The 25,901-nt window shown below is 39.0% G+C and overlaps 2 protein-coding genes across 3 annotated transcripts in view; one reads left to right on the plus strand and one right to left on the minus strand.

The window, feature by feature from the left end:
* Positions 1-18,638, minus strand: part of pvalb7 (parvalbumin 7) — a 24,512-nt gene extending 5,874 nt beyond the window's left edge. The window contains exon 1 of one of the 2 annotated variants that reach the window (XM_089006716.1): positions 18,430-18,638. In XM_089006716.1, coding sequence (XP_088862842.1) covers positions 18,430-18,436 — 7 coding nt within the window. In that variant the 5' untranslated portion in view covers positions 18,437-18,638. The remainder of the gene's footprint in view (positions 1-18,429) is intronic. The other variant, XM_089006718.1, reaches the window with a different exon arrangement.
* ncf4 (neutrophil cytosolic factor 4) lies at positions 4,768-25,323 on the plus strand. Its single transcript, XM_089006715.1, has 10 exons — positions 4,768-4,925; positions 7,237-7,321; positions 7,423-7,582; positions 10,460-10,530; positions 12,245-12,372; positions 13,751-13,799; positions 19,960-20,058; positions 21,540-21,688; positions 21,801-21,866; positions 24,566-25,323. The coding sequence occupies exons 1-10, from the start codon at positions 4,771-4,773 to the stop codon at positions 24,792-24,794; spliced, it is 1,191 nt and encodes a 396-aa protein (XP_088862841.1). The 5' UTR covers positions 4,768-4,770; the 3' UTR covers positions 24,795-25,323.
* Positions 25,324-25,901: the final 578 nt, after the last annotated feature.

The raw sequence follows: 25,901 nt of genomic DNA on the forward strand, positions 1-25,901 counted from the left end.
GGGGGTGGGGAATAGAGGACAAAAAAAAAGTCCGCTGCCATTTCCTTGTTTGCAGAACGGGCTCGTTCACGAACGACACATCACTCATTGTTGCGCTCCATGTGTATCCCGAAAAATAGTTTGTATGCCAAGATTAAATTCTCGTGAATTAAACGTTCGTGAGCCGAAAAGTTTGTTAGCCAAGGCGTTCGTAAGCCGAGGTATCACTGTGTATATATTCTCTTCAGAAAAACAATGTACGGTATACAGTATATGTATTTTTGGAAGAAAAACCCAATAGGCAAATATTTTTCACACATATATTTTGCTATTTCAGCCGCAACAAGCCCAGCATTTACCGTAATTGGCTCATTGGCAGCCAGAGCTAACTACAGTAAGCAGCTTGAGTGGGAAACAGGAGACCACTCACGGCCCTCAACTGTTTGCCAAATATGCACACGCATTAACCACAGTATATTTAGCATGCACGCTAAGGCTTTTGCATGTGAGGGCGGCCGTGGGCGCGTTCTTAAAAAGGAATCCACCAAGTTGCTGGCTGTTTGGCCTGTTACGCAGCCAACCTCTTGTTATGTAATGACACAGTAAATTGTCAATTTCACATCTATACTGTTTTGTAATTTGCTATGAAAAGTGATAAACTACACAAACTCAGTTCATCACAGAAAATAAGATCCAGACCCTCCTGTATATCAGAAGCCCATATTAAAAATAACGTTTCTTGACCACATTTATCCATCCGTCCATCCATTTTCCTTTCACCCTTTTGAGGACTTTAAAGTCAGAAGACATATTAACTCATTCACTGCCATTCCCGAATTTGTTCGGGTTTTGTTTTTCTTGTTTGGGTGCCGATAAAGTGCTGGCCATGGCCTCTGGCAATATTTTTTCTTTTCCACAATGGCCATGTTAGTGCTTTGTTCCAGCTTCAGCTGTTGTTAAGACGCTATATAAACAAATATGTATGGATTGCATTGTATTTTGCACAGCTGCCCTCATTTTAAGCTCAAGTAACTCCAGACCCATATAATTTAGGAATTAACTTTTTTTTCGGATGAAAGAAGAGAGTCTAAGGCAGGGATGGGCAAACTACGGCCCGCGGGCCACATACGGCCCGTTAGGCTTTTCAATCCGGCCCGCCGAACTTGCCCAAATTATAGTACAAACAGTGTCTAAAACTCATGACAAAAAGCTAGCGAACAACAGGGCAGATAACTGAAAAGTTGCCTGGCCCATTTTTCCCAACTTGAAGCAAAATGAGACCAATCCCATTAAGAAACATTGTCACAAAGTATAAAGTTTTTTTTTTTAAATCAAGAATGCACCAACTACAAATGCTACCTTGCTTAATTTACGGCAAATGCGCATGGCTGTAAATTTTGCTACAGTAGTCGATTGTCATTGTGGTGCACAATGCAACGTTTGCATTGATTCCTACGAGCCACTAAGCCCCTTTCATAAGTCTCACGTACACTTTACAGTCACGGTTTAATGTAAATTTACGTTTTGTAGCGTCACATATGTTGTTAGCTTCTTTTGAATCTTTCTTCTAGTTTGAGGTTCTGTGCATCTATTTTGGAAAATGACATGCAATTGCACGACTTTGTAACGCTTGCGAAAGTCCGGAAGAAAGAAGCAGGCTTCTGATTGGCTGCCGAGCCGAGTATGCAAATTTCAACTGCAGGTAGTCTATGTTTGTGTGCTCGGCGACGGTACACGTGTTTTGTTAGCGCGTGAAGGCGAGAGCGTCAGTGAGGAGTTTGTTGAGCGCGCGGTCAGGACAAACCATCTATGATTTGGCGGAATTTAACACAAGTAGGTATTATTGAGCTTGAATATTTCGTTGTGTAATAATATGTTTTGAATGTTGAAAGTGATTCCATTTTTCAATAAATGTTGATTTCTTTGCCCCTTCGATGGAAACTTAAAAACAGACGCAATCTTGATAAATCACAGTGCATATGTTATTTTAATCTATTTCCATTTCCTCCTCCAAGTATCTGCGAAATAGTTTGTAAATGCCATATCTTGCATATTCCTTGAGACAAATTTATTAACTGATCAGGGATATTTTTCACATTTGAAAGACAGTTAATAAATTGGGTTGTAGTGTTTTTACTGTGCTATGAGGTTTGTACATACTACATTTAAAGGACAACCGGCACCATTTTTTGTTTTTGTTTCCCACTGACATCAGAAAAACGTTTTATAGCATCTAAAATACCCAAATCAGGCAGGCTGATATTTTTAGTTAAATGAAAAACACCAATAAAAATGACTTCAAAATGAATCCGGAAATGGCCAGTTTCAGAAGGTTGCTCGAGAATCAAAACAATGGCTTCAGATTCGGAGAAGATGTTTTCTTGTTCTTGTTCTTCTGAAGAGGAAAGCATAAATGTTTGCAATTGATTCTAGGAGTCCTCCCATATCAATTCGAGCCGTCAATGACAGCAATGTAGCACCCAGAAAAAGCAGAAGATTGCGCCCAAGCTCCGTTGGAAATGGGCTGATTTGTCAGCTGGGAATTTGTGTCAGCGAATATCAAATAGTTGTCTTGGTGCAACACACAACGATTCACCATGGCGTTATTTATGTGTTTTCCTTCTAATTTCGCCATCAACACGGATTAACATGAAGTTTTCAGACTAAACAAAGTACCCAAAATGCATTGTATGTCGCTTTCTCGGTCAGGGCGGTCCAAACGTGACGTCACATGGGGATCGTCATCAACTCGAAAACAAGACTTCATATATTCAGCGCAAGTCTTAAAACGTAAACTATAGCTATATGCTGTGGAATCTTTGTAAAATACGCTCAGTCGAAGTCATTTGAAGTGATTTTATAAATTATGGACATAACTTGTTCGGAGTATTTCCGGCCCAAACACTCCCTCCAAATGCTCCTGGCCCGGCCCCTCTGTCAAATTTTAGAACCCAATGCGGCCCGCGAGTCAAAAAGTTTGCCCACCCCTGGTCTAAGGTTTGCTGTATTGAATGAATGTTTATGTAGTCCTAAAACTCAATATTCTGTGGGTCCTGAAATTCAAGTGACAATGACAAAAACCCTGGCACGATATTGGACGCAATTTTACACATTGTCTGGTAGTGAATGAGTTAAAAAAAACTTTACAAACGATCACCTAAATTTAATCCATGTTCCGGGGGCATGAGTGATACAATGCGATGTCGCAAAGACATCAATCACAGTGTTACATTTTGGAAAGAAGTACATTTAGGGGATTTAAAAAATATTTATTCATCTATCCATTTAACCCTTGAAACTAGTGGGCTGAAAGTAACCCAAAAATGCTGGTTCTAAAACGGTAGCCCAATTGCAACTTTCAACCCAATCTCCACAGTCAAAATAATGAACCCAACCGTGGGTAGATGCAATCCAAAATCCAACCCTGCTCAAAATCCTCAGCGAACCCATAGCACGGGTGAAAAAAAACTCAAGCGTTTCTTCGTGTGTTCACTTGCACATGCAATCATCAGTGCTCCCTGCCTGGCCTTGACAGTGAATAGATTGCTTGAAAACTCATTGCCGTTATTCACAGTGAGCGGCGTCTGCTAGCCAAAAGAAACTGAACTTTTTTTTTAATGCTTTGTGTATACTTAAGCACATCTTTTCACTGCACTGTCACACAATCTAGCGGATTCTAGCCTAACACTTGGGTTGTTTGTCCTTCATTTTGCATTACAATTTACTTTTGATTCCACTGCAAGAAATGGACTTGTCAGCCATGACAAATAAGTCATTATCCCATATTTCAGATGAGATAGAAACATCAACATTTTCTGGATTATGTTTTTCGTGTTGGTATGTGCTACAATGTGATTCACACACACACACACGCACACACACACACACGAATGCATTAGCGAAGACGATTGCGGAGCCTCGTTGACACTTGTGTTGACGGTGAATAATACTGTACTGAATACTATTGTTTATGTAACATAAATTTGATTGTGTACATGTTAGATGATTTATGATGCAATCCGTTTGACGTGCTCTGTCACCATCTTGCATCATTTATACATGATTACCCCCTCCATTCACGATTCAAAACAGGGCTCGGTCATTTTTATTGGTGTTTTGCATTTGACTAAAAATATCATACTGTGTGCTTTGGGTATTTTAGATGCTATAAAACGTTTTTCTATACCAGTTAGGAAACAAAAAAGTGACGTCGGTTGTCCTTGAAAATTAGAAAGTATAATTTTTTTTAATGGCGACCTGGGAATGGATTATTCTCATTTTAATGGTTTCCTATGGGAAATACATTTTTGGGATACACACTTATCGCTTTACACACTGTCTGGGAACCAATTAAGTTCGTAAGCCACGGTATCACTGTATTTTAATGTTGGTGAGTATGGTATGGGGGTACTGGACTCTGGGAGTTCAGTACTTTTGAGGTGGTGAATTTTGTTATCATTTTGCGAATTAACTTTTGATATCCTGTATTTTCAAACTTTTTAGGGATAAAGTAAAGCCTGCATTTCACTTTTTAATCGTACAACAAATAAAGGAAACAACAAATGAAGAAAATAGGCAAAAATAATGACGTATTCATATTTCCATCAAATGAGACCAAATGATATTGTTTTTGTTTTTATGCTCCCAAACAGCAATTTTGCATTTAAAAAAGTTATCTAAAAGACCGATTGTTATTTGTTGTATTCGTGTACTGAAGTTCCCTTTTTTTGGTTTGTTTGGAAAGACTTCCTGGTTGCTTGTCTGTAGTCCTGCCCTTGTCTTATGTGCGAAATGAGTTCCTCCTCACTTCCGATAATACTTCTTTCTTTCCATCTTTCTTTCTACTTTGGCGTCATTCACACTTTGGAAACCATTTTGTTTGCTTTCTCCAACCATTTGACACCGTTAGCCATGTCGCTACCGCCGCAGCAGCTACGTTACGTAAGGTGAGTTTACAAATATGTTCCTTTCACTGACTCTTCTGTGTCACTTTTTTCACACTAGTTATATACAACAATTAGATGACACATTTATGAATTGAGTTTTATATATTTTACAGTGGTGAAAGCAGAGTAAGTCAAAGTTTTCTATAACAAAACAAGTTTATGATTATTAAAAATAGTGAGGGTACTAAAAATGGGTCATATCTTGAGTATTTTTTAAAAATACGTTCGTAATATTTAATCATAATAATAATCAATTTGATTTTGCAGCGCCTTTCAAAACTCAAGGTTGTTTTACAATCACAAAATTGTTTTTTCTGCGGGTGAGCAGCGGCAGCCACATGCACCTACCGTTCACTCAACCCTGAAGTAACTCAAATAGATAGACGCTAACTAGCTAGATAGCCATATAGCTAATATATAGCCATCTACATAGCTAGCTGGCTATACAGATAGTAAATATATAGCAAATTGATAAATTGCCACCTACATAGCTAACTAGCTAGCTGTACAGTGATACCTTGGTTTACGAACGCTTTAGCTCACCAATTTTTCACTTTACGAACATTAAATTCACGAGAATATAATCTTGGCATAGCAACAGGTTTTCGGCGGACGAACCAAACCACACAGCGCCACGGTGGTTGGTGGTTAGTTTTCGTCACCACCTTTGAGTGCAGACGTGGTTTGTTATCGAGTGGAGTACTTTTGCTATTATGGGACCGAAAAAGACCCCACCACAGGCTAGTGTTAAGCCGAAGAGGACACAAAAGAAAATTACGGTCGAGCAAAAGAAGGAGATCATCAAAAAATACGAATGAGGTGTGCGTTTGTGTGGCTTAGCCTCCCAGTACCAGTACGCTCAATCGACCATTGCTACGTGTGGCTAAGGGTGTTTCTGTGTTGTCTAAGCAACGCCCTCGGGCAATAGAAGAGATTGAAAAACTTCTGTTGATTTGGATTTACGAAAAGCAGCTCGCAGGGGACAATGTGAGTGAGGGTATTATCACATAGAAAGCATGGCAACTTCATTCGGATATCATCAAGAGGCAACTACATCACCGACCATCACAAAAGTGAATAGAACGACTTTATTATACAGAACAGTTTATTTCTTTAATTACCATACAATAGCACATTTATTATACATAAAATAAGGTGGATTTTGTGTAGTTTTAAGGCTTATTTAGTAGAAAATTATGTTTTATGGGGACCTGGGAACGGATTATTCTCATTTTTAATGGTTTCTTATGGGAAATAAATGTTTGGCAGTCGAACTTTTCGCCTTACACACACTTTCTGGAAACCAATTAAGTTCGTTAGCTGAAGTATCACTGTAAACTGCCAAGAATACAAATGTTAAAAAAAAATTACAAACATTTTAAAAGTCAATTATACACCTTGTGTTTCTCCCAGTTGTAAAATAGTCGGTACCGTAAAGTCTCGTTATATCGATTATATCGATAGTACTGCCTATTACGATACTATTTTCATTTCCCAGCAATGTTCTAGTCTTTTATGAAATAATTAGTTCCGGTTAGTACGATACCCGGTTATTACGATAATCCGGTTACTACGATGCCCTTTTCATCTCCCGCCAGCCAATTTGTTCTGCTTATAGCAATACAAAAGCAGCTTAAAGCTGAATCAATATTTGCTTAAGGATTTCAATACCACCATTAGCGAAATCTGTAAACGGCGTATTGTTTGATTTTTGGCTAACACCGGTGGTCACGTGACCAGCTTTCGTGCCGTGCGCAAACATGACGGGTACCGAGGTGCTTCAGTGGCGTGAAGAGTTTGCCGGTCACCTTCAAAGAATAAGAATAAGTAATGTAAATGTTGCAGTTTTTGTTTTCCATACATGTATTTAATTGTTTTGTATTCAGATATCTTTTTATCGCTTGCAATAATCACTGTTTTTCATATGTACATGCTGGCTTTCGTGGTTTCTCTCATGTGTATAGAACACTGTTGAGTGCATTATTGAATATTTACTCAGAGTCACTCTTGTAAGAGTGCGTTATGAAAATAATGTTTACGTTTTTATTTAATGCATACGTTTATTTTTCACTTCACTACAGTACAAAAGCATGCTAGATACGCAATCTATGCAATCCATGAACTCAGGGAGAAAATTACATGCCATATCAAAGATCCCCCATTTATTGCCCACTTTTAATGCAGTTCGGCGCAGGATCCGATATACTATATCGATATTTTTCCCGACTCCCGAGACTTTACTGTATGTGGCATACGGAAAGGTAATTTGTACTTTGACTAATTTTAATATGAAACATTTTCTGTTATCTAGTGACTTTGACCAGCTGCCTAATAACGTCCCCATCAGTGCCACCATTGCGGATATCGAGGAAAAAAAAGGCTTCATTGACTATTTTGTAAGTTTCGAGAAAAATAAAACAAACATACAAGCTGATTGTTAACATTTAACAGCGACGTCTTTCACAAAAACGTCTTTGTCTTCCATCCACAATGACAGAAGTTTGTTGTTGAGGTGAAAACCAAAGGATGGAGCAAGTATCTCATCTACAGGCGTTACCGTGAGTTTTTCAGCCTTCACCAAATCCTGGAGTCCAGATATGCCCCAGAGGACCCAGACAGACCTGGTCCCAACACATGTGTGCTGCCCACAATTCCAGGTACTGTATTTGTTGAACGCTAGCTTCAGATGATATATTCATATATATATATTCAGATGATATATTCATTCCAGCAAAAAGTTTTTCGTTTGTTTCTGTGCTTATTGTATGCCGAAAGTAGCTTGGAAAACAATTTGGCCTTTGATTGCGAGGCTGTTGGAGATGCGGCGCACCTGTTTGCTTGATCGGTTGATTGCGCCTCGGGAGGCTTTTTAAACGCTTTGTACCGGGGAGAGAGCAATAACAACGCTAAGAAAGGTGATAAACATAAGAGTGATGAGGTGTCATGCATTTGGATTTCATCAGCAGTTGTGATGAGTCAAGTCAATTGCTGTTTTTTTTGGTTGTAATAACTGACTTTTGGTTAGCCCATAAACTGACAGTGTAACAAAGTGTGTTTAGTGAAAAATACAGTACGTCCTTTCCATTGGACAGCAAATCATTGAGCCAAAACATGTTGACCATCTGAGCTAACAGTCTGATTTCTTTTCTTAACATTTTCTTGGTTGGAATTTGACGAAAGCTATATTTTACCATCCACGTTATCTTCACAAGGATCGCGGGACTATTTCAACGTTTGCTGGTATACTCGCCATTTTGAATAGAACATGACCCATCGTAATCATTTCAGACCACTACTGCCTCTTTCATTTCCACATTTCGGTTGAGATTGCACCTTTTGCGGAAGTCAAAAGTAGCAAAACCTTAAAAAGCACTTTTAATGTACGCTGCTCAATCACAATTTATTTTTGTGGAAACGGAGAACATTACGACTTCAACCAATCTCATCACTGAATGAGTAGGGAGGGAGTCAGCGTTCAACAATTCTACAAACTTTTTCAAAATTTGCCACAGAGGAATCCGCAAGGTAATATTAGATCTGATGGGTTTAATTGCAGAGCTCATCAAGCTGGAAAGGGAAACCGAAGGAGAGACATGGGATGATGGGATGACCAAAAATAAATAAATAAACGACGTATGGTCTTGTCTGCCGTTTTGAAACAAGTCATTACATAGCAGGATGACTCTCCTTTGGCTAGTAATTTTGATGTCATACAGCATTTTGTGAAACAAATCATCGGCTTTAAAATAAAAATGATGGTTACAAAAGACAATTTGATTCAATTCAAAGGAACTGGTGTCGCGCAGTGGCTGAGTCATTTACTGCTTTGGTGTGAATGAGAGAAGGTGGAGGAGGAGGAGGAATTGATTGAGTGTGAGCTGAATATTAAGGCCGAGGGTCATTAGGAGTGGGCTAAATGGAATTTAATAACAGCATTAAATGGCATTGGGAGTGATTTCGTCGTCACCATCCTTTCTGGACTTTAGAGGGGTTATATCATCTTGTAGTTTTTGTCTTAGGTTTAATCTGTGACTCATTTTGTAAACCGGGGAGTACATACTGTATATACATTGTATTTTAATTTGGGTTGTGATGGTGGTGCTCAGCCTGCTTTTTTAGTGGAACTTACCGTCAAAAAATAATTAAAAATTGAGAACTCCAGTACTGATAAGGGAGTTTAAATGGCTTGGACTACTAGTCTGGAACAAGTTGTTTTATGACCACTCTCGATTTAGCTTTGCTACGAAACTAAAAATAAAATACAAACATACACTTGCTTGAATTATTAACAAAAATGATAAATGCTATTGACAGGCCAGGGAAACTAGCATCAACTTTGAACATTCACAACCCTAAATGCATAGGTATCAAACCAAAGGGCCAGATCCGGCCCGCCACGTCATTTTATTGTTATCCGCAGGAGCAAATGAACTCATTCGCTGCCAGAAAATGTGCAAAAATGTGTCAGTGCCAGGGTTTTTGTCATTTTCACTCAAAATGCAGGACCCACAGAATATTAAGTTTTTGGACTATATAAACATACAATTCAGCGTAAGGAACCTTAGACTCTCTTCTTTTATTACAAAAAAAGGTTAATTCCTAAGTTATATGGGTTTTGAGTCATTAGAGCGTGAAATGGGGCGGCTCTACAAAATACAATATTATACTTATTGATTTATATAGCACTTTCATAACAACAGCTGAAGCTGTAACAAAGCGCTAACATGGACAAAAGGCAAATGCTGCCCCCTCTTGGGATGGAAAAACATTTCCAGAGGTCTGACCAGTGCTTTATCAACACCTAAACAAGGAAAAAAACTTTCGGGAATGGCGCTCTACGTCATGGTTTTCAATTTTCGAATAAATCCAGGAATGGCAGTGAATGAGTTAAGCATGTCATGATGCTTGCTAAAATCTCTAGCAACATTTATAATTCCCATATTTAATAAATACGATTCATATTGTAAGCATTGTCTTGGAACCAAAGCTTTCTTTATAGTAACTTATACGATAATTTCATAAACCGTTATTATTGAGTTTTTAAAATTTTGGTTTCTGTCATAAATATTATGATAATACTATAATAATATTATAATAAGAAGAAGACGAAGAAATAAAAAACGTGCCTTAAAGTTTGCCTGAATGTAATCGATATTGGAACACAGATGGTGCAGTCGCACATGTAGACATATAATTTATTTAACATTAACCACAGGTGTATAGTAAGGGACATAAGTCTTCTTGTGCCGGTCCCAAGCTCGGATAAATACAGAGGGTTGTGTCAGGAAGGGCATCCGACGTAAAAGCTTGGCCAAAACAAACCTGCGGATCAAACCTCTGTAGATGGAGGGCACTGATTTGCTGTGGCGACCCCTTGTAGGGAAAAGCCGAAAGGAAAAGAAGAAGACCCACAGGTGTATAGTCTACATTTTTTTTATATTACTACACCTTCCTAACCAGTTTTGACAGTCCACGTAAAGAATTGAATTCTTGGCTTTCTATCTTCAAAAAAGCTTTCATTGCTCTGCCTCCAGGTAAAGTGTTCATCGGCAACAAACGGGAGATTGCGGAGAGCCGAATCCCCGAGCTGAATACGTACATGAAGGTAATAGCGGCGCTGGAATCCCAGCGACGTTTTGTTTGCGCTCTCTCTCCAACTTGCACGCCTTCACCTATTAGTGGGCTGAGCGATGCCGTAGGTGAATTCCGCACCGACGTTTACCGAAACAGCAGTTTGCAATGAAGCTGCGCACGTAGGCGTCGCCTCTTCTCTCCCCCTCTTTCTACTTGTGGCCGCCGTGCCCACATCACGCCTGACTGACAGCAGTTGTGGGACTTTTGACACGTTGCGTGCAGCCCAAAAAAAAATCTAATAAAAAATACACAAAACGCTCAAACCACATCGTCTTCTCCTACTCGCTTGCCGTGCTTGTTTGGCAGCAACCTACGTGTTTTTTTTCTTCTTCTTCCCTCCATCTTTTCCTGCTTCACACCTTCCACCTCGCGAGACCGGCCTCAAATGCCTGCAAAAATGTGTCGCTGTGGGTTTTTTTGTCATTTTTCCTCCAATTGCAGGACCCAAAGAATATTGAGTTTTACGACTATATCACAGGTGTCAAAGTCAAGGCCCGCGGGACAAACCCTGCCCGCCACATCATTTTTGTCGGCCCGCAAAAGCAAATCAAACTTGTTAAATTCCATGATGATTGCTAAAATCTGAGCCAAAATTTCATATGTTTGGATGTCAACCACAATAAAAGTCATTATTCTTGACTTCAGATTTGAAAACGAGTTATTCATTAATTTGCTGTGTGCTCTATATGTAATATTTGAAGGAATTTAAACATTCTAATGGGTTCCCCAAATTCATAACGGCCCTCGAGAGGAAACCATAACTACAATGTGGCCCGCGGCAAAAAATGACTTTGACACCCCTGGACTATATAAACATTCAATTCAGTGTAAGAAGCCTCTCTTATTTTATTAGAAAAAAAGGTAATTCCTAAGTTATATGGGTTTTGAGTTATTTGAGCATGAAATGGGGTGGCTCTACAAAATACAATACAATCCATATATATTGTTTATACAGTGATCCCTCGCTACTTCGCGGTTCACTTATCGCGATGCATCGCACATTTCTTTCAGGGGAAAAAACTTTTTTTTTATTCATGTTTTTATTAATGGCATGCAAAGGTGCAAACAAACAAAGTAAAAGAAATAACTCTGCAAACAAAGCAGAATAAAATCAAACACACTAGGTTTGAACAGCTCATGGAGCATTCTGCTTCTAGAAATAGGGCCATGTCGCTTTATAAAAATCTTCTTGCTAAAAAAATGAGTGCCAACAACGACCGATAACAATGTTCTTCTCTCGGAGAAACACTCCTTCAGTAGAAAAAGACGCTACAGCGCAGCGGAGTCAGGACGAGAAATATTGTTTTACAACACTGTTCTTTAAACTATTAAAAGAGAAGTTGTATTTTTTGTTTCATTCTGCAGTATGTACAGTTTTGCATTGTGTAAAAACAACAAAGCTGACTACATTGTACTTCGTGGATTTCACCTATCGCGGGCTATTTTTGGAACGTATCTCCCGCAATAAATGAGGGTTCACTGTATAGTGTTTTAACAACAGCTGAAGCTGTAAAAAGTGCTAACATGGACAAAAAGCAAATGCTGCCCCCTCGTGGCAGAGAGAAACATTGCCAGAGGTCTGTCTAGCGCTTTATTGGCAGGCCCCGCAAAGAAAAAAAATGAACAAATTCGCGAATTTTGCTCCACATCATGCCACAAATTTCTCCCTCACTTTTCTCCCGCAGAGGCTTTTGGGTCTTCCGACTTGGTTGCTGCTGGATGAGGATCTCAGGATGTTCTTCTACCAGACGGAGCAGGACAGTCAACACCAGCCTCGAGCTCTCAGGCGTCTGCGACCGCCCACCCGCAAAGTGTGAGCCCCTTTCTGTTTATATATCTCGTGAAGCACCAACGGTAGAATTGGTCAAACTATTATCAAGAAGACCAGCAAAGTTTCAATCACACTCTGAAGGCCGTTCAAAATCTCTATGAATCTAATTAGCCGTGGACGCTGGAGTTTGTTCGGCTTTCCAAACAATTTCCCCCCAAAGGATTTCGTGTTCAGTGTTTCTTCGAAATACAATCGAATCACTCATGGCTCTATTTTCACAGATGACAGCATGCGTACATTTCTGTCGTACGCAAATGACTCATACGCCAGGATACTCCAAACACAAAACAATGGCTTCAGAGAGTTCAGATTCGGAGAAGATGTTTTCTTGTTACTCATCCAGTTATGAATATGATTCAAATAGTTCTGAAGAGGAAAGCATAAATGTTTGCAATCGATTAAAAAAGTCCTTCTGTATCAATTCGAGCCGTCTGGACTCCAATGTAGCGTCCCAGAAAATGCACAAGATGGCGCACAAGCGCCGTTGGAAATGGGCCGATTTATCTGCTGAGAATTTGTGTCCACTTTTATGTACCACCATAAAAGTGGACACAAATTCTCAGCAGACAAATCAGCAATCGCAATTGATAGTGTTGGTGCGACACACAATGATTCACCATCGCGTTATTTATGTGGTTTTCATTCGAATTTCGCCATCAACACGGATCAACATGATGTTTTCAGACCAAACAAAGTACCCAAAATGCATTGTGTGTCGCTTTCTCGGTCAGGGGCGTTCCTGACGTGACGTTACGTCAGGCATCGTCATTAACTCAAAAACAAGACTTCCTGAATATTCAGTGCGAGTCCTAAAACGTAAAATATAGCTATATGCTGTGGAATAAACATTGGTAGTTGTAAAATACGCTCAGTAGAAGAAGTGCTTTTACAAATTATGGACACAACTTGTCCGGAGGTGTCGGTTGTCCTTTAAGGGTATGACTCTTTCTCTCATACACACACTCTACAGACACACACACACGCACACACACACACACACACACACACACACACACACACACACACACACACACACACACACAATTTTGTGTTGTTCTTTTCTAAGCTTACTTCCTTATTTGCGATGACCACTCAGCCACGGTTTGCGCATGGTGTGTTTCGCCACGAGAATATGTGGTAAGGTTGTGGGTACTCTCTCAACAGGAAATGATGCAAAATTGAAGCCTCATGACTTCTCCTTCACACACACATGCCCTTTTCCCAACCCATGCGGCGCGGTTGTTCACATGGTGATGTTGCCCTCGGAACACTTTTGAAACCACACTCCATGTTGGACAACATTTTCATGCGTTCATTCAATTCACCTAATTTGCTTTTTCTTTGTCTTTTTTTTTTTTAGTAAGACTGCCAAACCCAAGACGGACATTTTCTCATCACCGAGGGCTGAGGTATATACACATTTATTTTATTGTGTTTGTTTAGGATCGTTGCACTGCGTTAGCATAGGATCTTGACCCCCCCCCCCCTTTCCTCACAGATGGACTTTAAGTCACTAGTCACTAGACACTTTAAGTCATTTTTATTGGTGTTTTGCATTTGACTAAAAATATCAGGCTGCGTGTTATGGGTATTTTAGATGCTATAAAACGTTTTTCTGATGTCAGTTAAAAAACAAAAAAGTGACGTCGGTTGTCCTTTAAATATTGTTAGATACCGTTCGGAACATATCTTGGTTGTAAGTTGGGGAGTGTCTATACTCTCTTCTTTCATCAGAAAAAATGAGTTATTTCCCAAGTTATATTGTTCTGGAGTTATCTGAGCTTGAAATGGGGGCAGCTGTCCAAAAGGTAAATGCTGCCCCCTCGTAGGAGGTAAAAACATTGCCAGAGGTCTGACCAGCGCTTAATAGAACACTATCAACACACTCCATCATTCTTTTATTAACGAACCGAGCTAAGCCTCTTGAGTTAACTCGCCCCTCGCTCTCACTCGCTTGCTCGCTCCCTCACTCCCTCTCCCACACAGCAGTGAAAGACCAGCGTATCCTACCCACAACGCTACCAGCCTACTCAACGTTTTATTTTAGATCGTTCTCTCTCTGAGAAAGCAAAGGGGATGGCATGCTTCTCGTGTTCCTCTCAATTATCAAAAGTGGTCGCTAATTGTCAATTCTCGTCAGAGAACTAAATTCCACCCAACTCTGATAAACTGATGCAGCCATAATGCAAGCCATCCCTCGATTGAAACTGCCATAAGTCAAAGTGGTAGGAACAAAATATAGCAAGCTCGGAAAATTCAAACATGAGGTGACCTGGAAAGGGATCTCGGGGTGGGACAGAGGTGTGAGACCCTGCTACCTCAGATCTGTACCACGAAAGGACATTTCACACAATCAAAACAATGAACGCTTTTATTTATTCATTTATTCACCACTTCATTCATTCATTTATTTATTATTTTATTTATTACGCATGTATTTATTTCTCAATTACCCATTTATTTATTAATTTATTTATTCATCTATTTTTTCCTATTATGTTTTTAATGTATTTTTTACTTTTTTTTATTTATTACTCAATTACCCATTTATTTGTTTATTTATTAATTCAGATATATATTAGTCATGTATTTCTTACTCAAGTACCCATTTATTTATTTATTTATTTATTTATTAATTCAGATATATATTAGTCATGTATTTCTTACTCAATTACCCATTTATTTATTTATTTGGTTAGTTATTCATCTCATTATTTTTTTTACCCATTTATGTATTACTCAGTTACCCATTCATTTATTCATGTATTCATCTATTTATTTAGTTATTTATTACTCAACTACCCATTTATTTATGTATTTATTTATTCACCTATTTATCTATTACCCATTTATTTATTACTGAATGACCCATTTATTATTTGATTCATCTACTTTTTATTTATTACTCATTTATTTATTACTCAATTACCTATTTATTTATTTACCTATCTATTTATTTATTTATTACTAATTTACCCAATTAATTGTTTATTTATTTACTTAGTTGGTTAATCATCTATTTATTTTTTATTTTGTATATAAGTCATGTATTTATTACTCAATTACCCATCATTTTTAAAGGACAACCGACACCTTCGGACAAATTGCTTCCATAATTTGTAAAATCACTTCAAATGACTTCTACTCAGTGCATTTTACAAATATTCCACGGCATATAGCTATATTTTGCGTTTTAAGAGTCTCGCTGAATATTCATGAAGTCTTGATTTCGAGTTCATGACGATGCCCGAAATAACGTCACATTCGGAATGCCCACTGACCGAGAAAGCGACATGCAATGCATTCTGGGTACTTTTTTCATCTTAAAACACAGTGTTGATCGTTAAATTAGAAGGAATTCTACAGAAATAACGCGATGGTGAATCGTTGTGTGTCGCAGCCAATTGCGGTAACACGCATAAAAAAAGTGTAAGTTTAACACAAATTCCCAGCGGACAAATCAGCCCATTTCCAATGGAGCTTGTGCGCCATCTTGTGCATTTTCTGGGTGCTACAACGGAGTCCAGATCTTCACCGGTTTCATCGCTTGCAGATGGCTCGAATTGATACGGAAGGACATCGATTGCAAACATTTATGCTTTCCTCTTCAGAACTATTTGAATCATATTCATAACTGGATGAGTAACAAGAAAGCATCTTCTCCAAATCTGAACTCTCTGAAGGCATTGTTTTGATTCTGGAGCAAGGCAGTGTGTGACCAATAGTGACGTCACGAACAAGGGGGCGGGACTTTCTGAATCTGCCCAGTTCCGAGCTCATTTTGTGGCAGTTTTGGGACACAAAGTCATTTTTATTGGACTTTTGCATTTGACTAAAGATATCAGCCTGCGTGTTTTGGGTATTTTAGATGCTATGAAACGTTTTTCTGATGTCAGTTAGGAAACAAAAAAATGGTGTCGGTTGTCCTTTAAAGCTAGCCACGATCCGAAGTCACAAAGTTATTTCACGTCTCAGCGCTGCCCATCCTTCTTCGTCCCCCATTTGCCATTGGATGATCGTCTCATCCGTTGCTGGCCATTTTTCAGCAGCCTCTTTGCTTCTTTCCAAAACTTTCAGCCTTTCTCATTCATCACGTCGTTTTCGGTGCACCAGAAATGGTGAGGATTCTTTTCACTTGACGCGATCAAAGCTGTTACCATGGAAACATGGCTGGCAGTTCTGAATCGGCCTGCAGGTACAGTAGTGAAGCCCTACTATCCGGGTAGCGAATCGTGCAGTACAGGCTTCATCAAATATTCCTCTTGCGGCTTTTCACCAAGGGAACGTCAGCTCACTCCTCGCTACTGCTAATCAAGGAACAAAGGCTTTTTACAAGCTTGTTAGGGCAGGTGGGTGCGCGTGTAATTGCGCACGATGATTGCTCCTGTGCCGGGCTTAACTCAGGCGTCATTTCTAGCCGTTCCCTGTGCACAATAGTGAAATGCTTCATTCTATTGGAACGTCGTGTCAACGTTCCTTGCCTAGTTTTTGTTTTGCTAACATATTCGTGACTGAATCTTTCCTCCCATGTTGTTATCAGACTTCTCAGTTACTGATCAGGTGATCAATTTGAGACTTTCTATACTCTTGAGTCAGCTTTTATAAAAGCTGACTTCATTGACATCATTTATCTCAGTTTGATAATCTTGCAGGGGAAAAAAGTCCAACCTAGTCCAACATCGATTCAGGAAATTCAATAATAATCATAATAAAATTGACAAATTAAAAGGGGAAGGATGGGGTTTTTTTTTATCTTGTGTATCAGCAGTTTTTCAGGTCAAATTATTTATAACTCACTCACAAAATCAGATTTTTTTAACCAACATTTTTGTCGTGAGATTTTTTTTTGAAACTAAATTAAATACATCGTACTTGTGTGTCAGCATTTTGACATTGAAAGAAGAAATTGTTGTATAAAGTAAATTTTAATACATTGAACAAACGTACTCACGAGTAAAAAGAAAATAATTTAATGTGGCCAAATGTACTTGTTTTCCTTAAAAGGCATGAAGAAAATATGTGTTCATTTTTGTAATTGCACAAAGTTTGCTTTTCGTCATGAAAACAAAATCATATCCAATTAATTTTTTTCATTACATTTTTACTTTTACAACAGCTTTTTCAAACCAAAAAATTATAAAGCCTACATTATTCTACAACAAAACAAAAATAAATAAATGAATATCACAACTTATTAAATCATCCATTTTATATGCTTGTCTCAAATTCAAAAAAACACAAATTTTTATTTGCAAAATTATCACTCTCAGTACATTAAAACAAAAGAACATATAATTATTCTGCCCCCTCCAAAAAATATATATAGAAAAATAGTTGGAAAAAATATCCTGATAATATCAGGATATATATACATACACATACACATACACACACACACACACACACACACACACACACACACACACACACACACACACACACACACACACACACACACACACACACACACACACACACATATATATATCGTAATAATAATCCATTTCATTTCTAAGCGCACTCTCAAGGTCACTTAACAGTCACAGGATCGTTTTTTTCTGCGGTCGAGAAGCGGCAGCCACATGCGCCAGCGTTCACTCAACCCGGAAGTAACTCAAATAGATAGAAAGCTAGCTAGCTTATATATATATATATATACACAGTAAAGTCTCGTTATATCGATATCGGATATATCGATAGTCCCGGTTATATCGATATTTTTTCGGACTCCCTTGAATATCGATATAACGAGACTTTACTGTATATATATATATATATATATATATATATATATATATATATATATATATATATATATATATATATATATATATATCCACGCGTAGTCGGATATGTTCTTCGTTGAACAAAAAGTTCATGCTGCCTTATACTTATTTTGTGTGCCAGCATTGGTGTCAAATTATTTTTCATACCGATTTATTGTGGAGTGAAACTCACACGCACACAACGCTCACACACCTGATCGCATTTCATAATAGTCGCATCGTTGAAATAAATCAAAGACAAAAAGTTGCTCACCGCACATGGTCCCGTAAAGTTGATCCCGATCTTCCTCACTCGCTGCGAGCCAAGCGGACAGCAAAGGCAGCAGTGATCTGTCAGCCCCGTACCTCTGTTTAAATTTCACTATTCCTACCTCGTCCTCTTCTACCTCCTCCTCCTCCTTTACTTCCCTCCTACTACTCTCGCTGCTCCGCGTTCTTTTTTTTTTTGGCCAGCCGTGCTCTGCTGCTGCTGCTGCTGCCGTTTCTCCTCCCCAGCGTGTCTTCTCATGCGCCCTGATGTGCGCGCAGCTCATCTCATCGCGTCTCCCTCTGTGCTCACTGATGTTCGCTTAAAAATGTTGGGTTTGGTTTCTCAATGCACAAAGTGCGTAGCTGTGAATTTTGGAGCTGATTGGGTTACTTTAATCCATTTTTTGAGCAAGCAAATTGATCTTAAAAACTGGATATGAGGAAGCTGCAGGTCTGACACTGATTTCTATTTGTCATTTTCACTCTCCACCCTCCACCTCTACACGCCCTCTGCCCGTCTCACAACGATGGGGTGCAGAGCTTTCAGCCGCTCCGCTCCTAAACTCTGGAACTCACTTCCACCCAACATCCGCAACATTGACTCCCTTCCTACTTTCAAATCTCACCTGAAAACCCACCTCTTAAACTTGCTTACATGGTCTAATTTATTATGCTGTTTTATTATTTATTGCTTTATGCATGATTTTACTGTTTTGTGTGTTGTCTTTGTTGTAAAGTGTCCTTGAGTGTTCAGAAAGGCGCTTGTAAATTAAATGTATTATTATTATTATTATCAAATTGCAGGTCCCACAGGATATTGAGCTTTAGGACTACATAAACATTCAATGCAGCGTAAAAAACCTCAGACTCTCTTCTTTCATCAGAATAAATGAGTTAATTCCTAAATGATATGGATTTGGAATTATCTGAGCTTGAAATGAGGGTGGCTGTCCAAAATACAATGCAATACATACATATGGGTTTATATAGCGCTTTAAAAACAGCTGAAGCTGGAACAAAGCGCTCTAGATGGTCAAGGCTGTATAAAATACATATATATTGATTTATATAGTGCTGAAGCTGGAACAAAGCGCTAACGTGGACAATAGGCAAATGTTGCCCGTTGTGGAAGGGAAAAACCGCCACAGGTCTGACCAGCGCTTTATCCGCACCCCCCGCAAGAAAAAAACAAAACCCGAACACATTCGGGAATAACGCTCCACGTCATATTTTAATTCCCAAATACATTCGGGAATGGCAGTGAAGGAGTTAATATTGACCTATTTGTCTTGTATCACTGGCTGTCATGAAGAGGTGAGTCAAGCTTTGCAAAAAAGCAATAAATCACACACACACATTGTGTATCGATCCTGCAATGCTTGCTGAGCTGTGCTCTTTGACCCATGGAGCCTTCTGGTTCCATTGTATGACACATGACCCCCTTTTTCCTCTTTGCATCGCTGACACTCTTGACCTCAGGAGATGAAGCAAGACCACATTTGACTCCAAAACTGTTTCTCTTCTTTTCCGCCAGGCTATGTTTGACTTTTGTGGCAGCAGCAAGGCAGAGTTGAACCTGAAGAGTGGAGACTTGATCTTCCTGCTGCATCGAGTCAACGCAGACTGGCTGGAGGTATTCCCCAAAGGCATTACGAGGACATGAGGAGGTGCTGGGGTTTGGTGGATGGATAGGTTGGCGGTTAGGTGGGGGATCATTTCCAACCCGTCGGCCATTGTTAAATCAAGTTCAATTCATCTTTATTGCCAAGTATGTTGAACACACAAGGAAGTTGTCTCCAGTAACACACTGCACTAGTATTATCATAAAAAATGCAATGAGGCACTATACAGTTATATTTCAGTTACTGTTTAGAGAGTTAATGGCGACGGGGGAAGAATCTGTTTAAATGTCTGCTGGATTTGGTACGTGAGGGGAGTCGCTGGAAAAGGTGGTGGCCAGGGTGCGCAGGGTCCAGAAGGATTTTCTGCGCCCTTGTTTGGATTCTTGCAGCGTGCAAGTCCTCGAGAGTGGGTAGGGCGCTGCCATTGACTTTTTTCCGCCGTCCTGTCCATTGAAGTCGGATTTTGTCCATTTATGTGGCGTCCCCGAACCAATCCGTGATGGAAGAAGACAGGATCCATTCGATGACAGCCTTATAGAGATGTCGTAGCACCTCCTGTTGCAGGTGACATATATAATGTAGCCTTTCCACTGTAATGCTAACATAATGCTAATATGTGGAGTAGTTTAACCCTCATTATTTTGTGTTACAAATGAATCAAAGAAGTAGTTTATCGTGTGTAAACGGCACAAAAAGCTACTCATACGATGAAGTAACCGGAGGTGGGTGCGACGGGGAAACCGCAGTGAGGGGGAGACACAAAGCAAATGTGGAGGATGCACTCATCTCAGTCTTGTTTTTAACTTCTGGCTTCTCTGCGCACACGTCCAATCAATAATACTAATAGGAATGTGTAATCATGTTTATTGTCATTCTGCGCTGCTTCTAAAAATTTATTTAAAAAAACAAAACGCGACGGTTGTGTGAGCATCATTATTTGGGAGGGACTTGACTCAAGTGAAATAAAAGGTGCTCCAAATTATTACTTGCGAAGACGCTTTACCGGTAAATGTTACTTCAAACAGCCAAAAACGTTTTTTTTTCCCCTAGAATCTTTTTTCTATTTTAGTCAATTCCAATGGGAAACTTGTTTCTATTTTTGTTCAATGTGAAGGTCAGTGAATGTCTTGAAAGTGATAATTGGTTGATTTACTTTTATTTAATTATTTCTGAACTACTTCTGACTACTTTACGTTTCCCATTAGTCTCTCCCTCTCACACACACACACACAGACACACACACACACACAGACACACACACACACACGCACACACACACACACGCACGCACACACACACACACACACACACACACACACACACACACACACACACACACACACACACACACACACGCGCGCAAGCACAGACAAGCGTGTACTCACAAAGGCTTACATGCTAATTGTCATGTGTCCCGCGCAAGCTAATTAGTTAGCCTTCCAGAAGTGTGAATCCCTCACACTTTTCTGTGTTTGTTTTTATCCTTCGACAGGGCACGGTCAACAACCAGACGGGTATTTTTCCACAATCCTTTGTGAAAATCATCAAACCCCTCCCGGAGAGTGACTCGGAGGGCGAAGGAGGCCTCACCTACAGCTGCCTGCGATGCTACCTTCTCAGCCCTTCTGGAATACAAACCAGGTATATTTCTATTTTATCTGTGTTAAGGCTGAGAATACTTGGCTACTTCAAACAGCCAAGTTGTCCTCAGGATGTACTGTAATTATAATAATGTTCCTGCGTGCGCTTGCAGAGACGTGTGCGTTGAAGAGGACATCAACATCCAGCCAACATACAAGGAGCTGATGTCTCGTATGAGGTACCTGTCGTTCTTCACGCTTGTCCCTGCTTTAGAAGAGACACTTAAAGAACACCCGATGCCTCCCGACAAATTGTAATTAATTTTTTATAATTAATTGTAATTTTTTTATTTTACAAATAATTTGTAAAATAACTTCTACTGAGCGTATTTTACAAAGATTCCACGACATATGGCTATAGTTTACCTTTTAAGACTTGCACTGAATATTCAGGAAGTCTTGTTTTCGAGTTGATGACGATGCCTGACGTGACGTCACGTCTGGAACGCCGCTGACCGAGAAAGCGACACACAATGCATTTGGGTACGTTGTTTGGTCTGAAAACTTCGTGTTGATCCGTGTTGATGGCGAATTTAGAAGGAAAACACATAAATGATGCGATGGTGAATCGTGTGTTGCATCATAAACCAACAATCACAAATCAACCCATTTCCAATGGCACTTGGGCGCCATCTTGTGCATTTTCTGGGACGCTACATTGCAGTCCAGACGCTTCAGAATGACACGGAAGGACTTCTTTAATCGATTGCAAACATTTATGCTTTCCTCTTCATAACTATTTGAATCATATTCATAACTGAATGAGTAACAAGAAAGCATCTTCTCCGAATCTGAAGCCATTGTTTTGGTTCTTGAGCAAGGCAAGACGTCCTGGCGTGACGTCACGAACAAGGGGGCGGTACCTTCTGAAACTGAAGTAGTTTTGGGGCACTTTAAGTCATTTTTATTGGTGTTTTTCATTTGACTAAAAATATCAGCCTGCGTGTTTTGGGTATTTTAGATGCTATAAAACGTTTTTCCGTTCGGAAACAAAAACAATTGTGTCGGTTGTCCTTTAAATTATAAAGCGTCAGTTCCGTGAGCTGTGTCGTCAAAGGACTGCAGGTGGATTTGTAGCATTTGTACTATCTCAGATCTGGTCTAAATTGTAGCACCAGCTGCTTTGGGATGGTTTTTAGGGCTTGGGTGTCGGCCATCTTTTTCAAAATATTTTCTTTATTTTTATGTGATTGAATGTCTGTTTAGATTTTTTTTCCTAAGAATGTCACACTTTCTGCAATTCCATTGTCAGTGCCTACAGTTGATACGTTTTACACTTAGATTTGATTAGATTATATTAAATGAGCCTTTATTTGTCTCACAGTGGAGAAATTTACATTTCACAGTAGCAAAAACAAAATACAGGAGCTGCTGTAAAGGCAGCCAGTCTCGCTGCGCCATCTTTAACTCCAAAACAAAAAAAAAAATATGTGACCAATTTATATCTATCAATCTATTGATCGATCTATCGAGCTAACTAACTGACTAGCTAACTAACTGGCTAGCTAACTAGCTAGTCAGCGCGATTGGATTTTATATGGATATACTTTGAATAGCGACCTAGTTAGCACGATGGATAGCTAGCTAGCAAGCTCGGTAGATCGATGTATAGCTACCTAGATAGATATCTCGCTAGATAGACAGACAGACAGATAGCTATCTATCTAGCTTTTTTCTTTAAAAAGAAAAGATAGCTGTCTAGCTATCTAGCTAGATAGCTGGCTATCTTTTCTTTTTTTAAATTCAATTCAAAAATCCCATTTCACCAGTTAACGAATTAATCAATTCAGTGATCAATTAATTATTTAATAGATTAAGTGGTTGGTCTGTTTATTTATTTATTTATTTGTTTGTTTTTTAAATGTGTTTCTTTATTGTGAAGTTGTCGTCATTAACACTAAAATGACAGCAGGTATCTATAATTGAAGCGGTAGAGAAAGCTGTGTTTATATTTCCTTTATTTTTGCATGAGCCTAAAATTAATTTTGGGCTCATGCTCAATTTTTCTATCAGCCCTACTGTACCTCCATCGATCCACTTTCCAAAGCGCTTATCCTCCCTGGATTTGAACAAATACACATTGCAACCGCTGCAAGAGGCTTGAAATAAACAAGAAAATATTTCTAGAAAGCCCTTCATTCTTCGTGGTGCCGCCACGCCACACTCAAACTCACCTTGAGCTTTTCAATCGGTGCCTGCCAATCACAGGCGCCCATCAAATGAGCTCTCCAGGGACCTTCTGCACCCGCAAGCCCCCTCTGTGCCCTCATCATGGTGAATCGCAGCAACATGCCCGCACGCGATGTGCTTATTAGAACGTCCTATCTGCTCGTTAGCCGTTCAACCGTGCTAACGTGATTAGCATGAGCGTGTTCCCCAATCACTTCATGTCTACACTCCTCCCTTGTGTGCGTGCCATAGGTAGCACCATTTTGACTGACGCTGCAATTTTTTTGTGCTTTAAAAAATGCATGGATGACAAGAATCGCAAGTCTATTCAACCCTGGATAATGATAACCTGTACACTACAGTGTACAGGTTTTCATTTAATTACATTACAGGGTCATCATTATAATTATTTCAAAAATATTCTTATCAAAGCTACTTCAAAAACAAAAATAATTATCACCACTCAAATGTAAAAGGACTGATATTTATAATAATCCCAATATATTTACACTACTGTGCTAAACTCAAAACGATATTATGGGGGAAAAAAACGACCCTCTCCTCATAAAAAAATTATCTCCATGCTAAAAATAAAAGGAACGAGTAAAGTAATATCTTACCAAGCATCATGAATCCAACATGAGATCGGTTCATTGTTTTCATCTCCATGGCAACCACCGCATCGAAACGTGTGTGCGTGTCTTCTCAGGGACGTATTCAAGGAGGATGACATCGCGCTGAACTACCGCGACGATGAAGGCGACCTAATCCGCCTGCTGGATGACGAGGACGTGCTGCTGATGATCAAGGAGAGCCGAGGTCAGGCAGCGGGGGCGGTCCAGAGGCCTGTCAATCAGTTTCCGTGGGAACTGCTCGTGACTATGGCCTCTGATTTCTCGGTTTACAATGTGGAGAACACCATTCTTACGTTAGCATAGTAAACCAAAATCACTCCTATTTTTGATTGTTTAAATTTTACTCGCATATAAGTCCCACATTTTACACAGAACCCAGGAAGAACTTTGCATTATTATTATTATTATTATTATTATTATTATTATTATTATTATTATTATTATTGTGATAATAATAGGATATTTCGCTCCTCATCCGAAGGGCTTCGTCAGAAAACTAAAGTTGTGCTGGTAGTTCGCTGATGAAGGTCTTCAGATGAGTAGCGAAACGTCCGACATCTTCAAAGATGTTCAGATCACGGCTGAAGAAACCTTTTCATCGATGGACCACTCCTGTATGACTAATAATAATACAGTAAAGTCTCATTATATCGATATTCTCGGGAGTTGGAAAAAATATCAATATAACCGGACTATCGATATATCCGATCCTGCGGCATGTTAATTTTCTCCTTGCGTTCATAGAAATAGTATCGTAATAAGCAGTACTATCGATATAACCGATATCGATATAACGCAACTTTACTGTAATAATAATAATAATAATAATAATAATAATAATAATAATAATAATAATAATAATAATAATAATAATAATAATTTTAATTTATATGCGCCTTTCATCACTCAAGGACACTTTAAAGAAGAAAGAAACTGAAAAGATTTTATATATTTTTTAATGAGGGCAACACTGTCACCTGCTGTAGTGGATGTGCACTTATCCTTTTTTTTTTAAACCGCAAAAAAACTAAGAAATAATTAATTAATGAACACACAAATACAAGAAAATAAATACAATACATGAACAAAAAAATAAATGAATACATCCATCCATCCATCCATCCATCCATACATACATACATACATACATACATACATACATACATACATACATACATACATACATACATACATACATACATACATACATACATACATACATACATACATACATACATACATACGCAGACAGCGGGCAGCAGTCATGTAAAATGACTAAGGAATGCAATTTCTGTGGAAAACTATTTCTTGACATGGCAATCATATTAACTTATTCACTGCCATTCCCAAATTCATTTGGGAATTGAAAATATCACATGGATTTGTTTGGGTTTTTGTCTTTCTTGCTGG

The sequence above is a fragment of the Hippocampus bargibanti genome, linkage group LG10, assembly GCF_051943395.1.
Source record: "Hippocampus bargibanti isolate YZ-2025 linkage group LG10, ASM5194339v1, whole genome shotgun sequence".
Taxonomy (NCBI): Eukaryota; Metazoa; Chordata; class Actinopteri; order Syngnathiformes; family Syngnathidae; genus Hippocampus; species Hippocampus bargibanti.

Coding starts and splice junctions, on each gene's coding strand:
- ncf4 (XM_089006715.1), top strand. CDS start 4,771: ATGAGTTCCTCCTCACTTCCGATAATACTTCTTTCTTTCCATCTTTCT. Junction 4,926..7,236: donor CAGCAGCTACGTTACGTAAG/GTGAGTTTACAA, acceptor TCTGTTATCTAG/TGACTTTGACCAGCTGCCTA. Junction 7,322..7,422: donor AAGGCTTCATTGACTATTTT/GTAAGTTTCGAG, acceptor CCACAATGACAG/AAGTTTGTTGTTGAGGTGAA.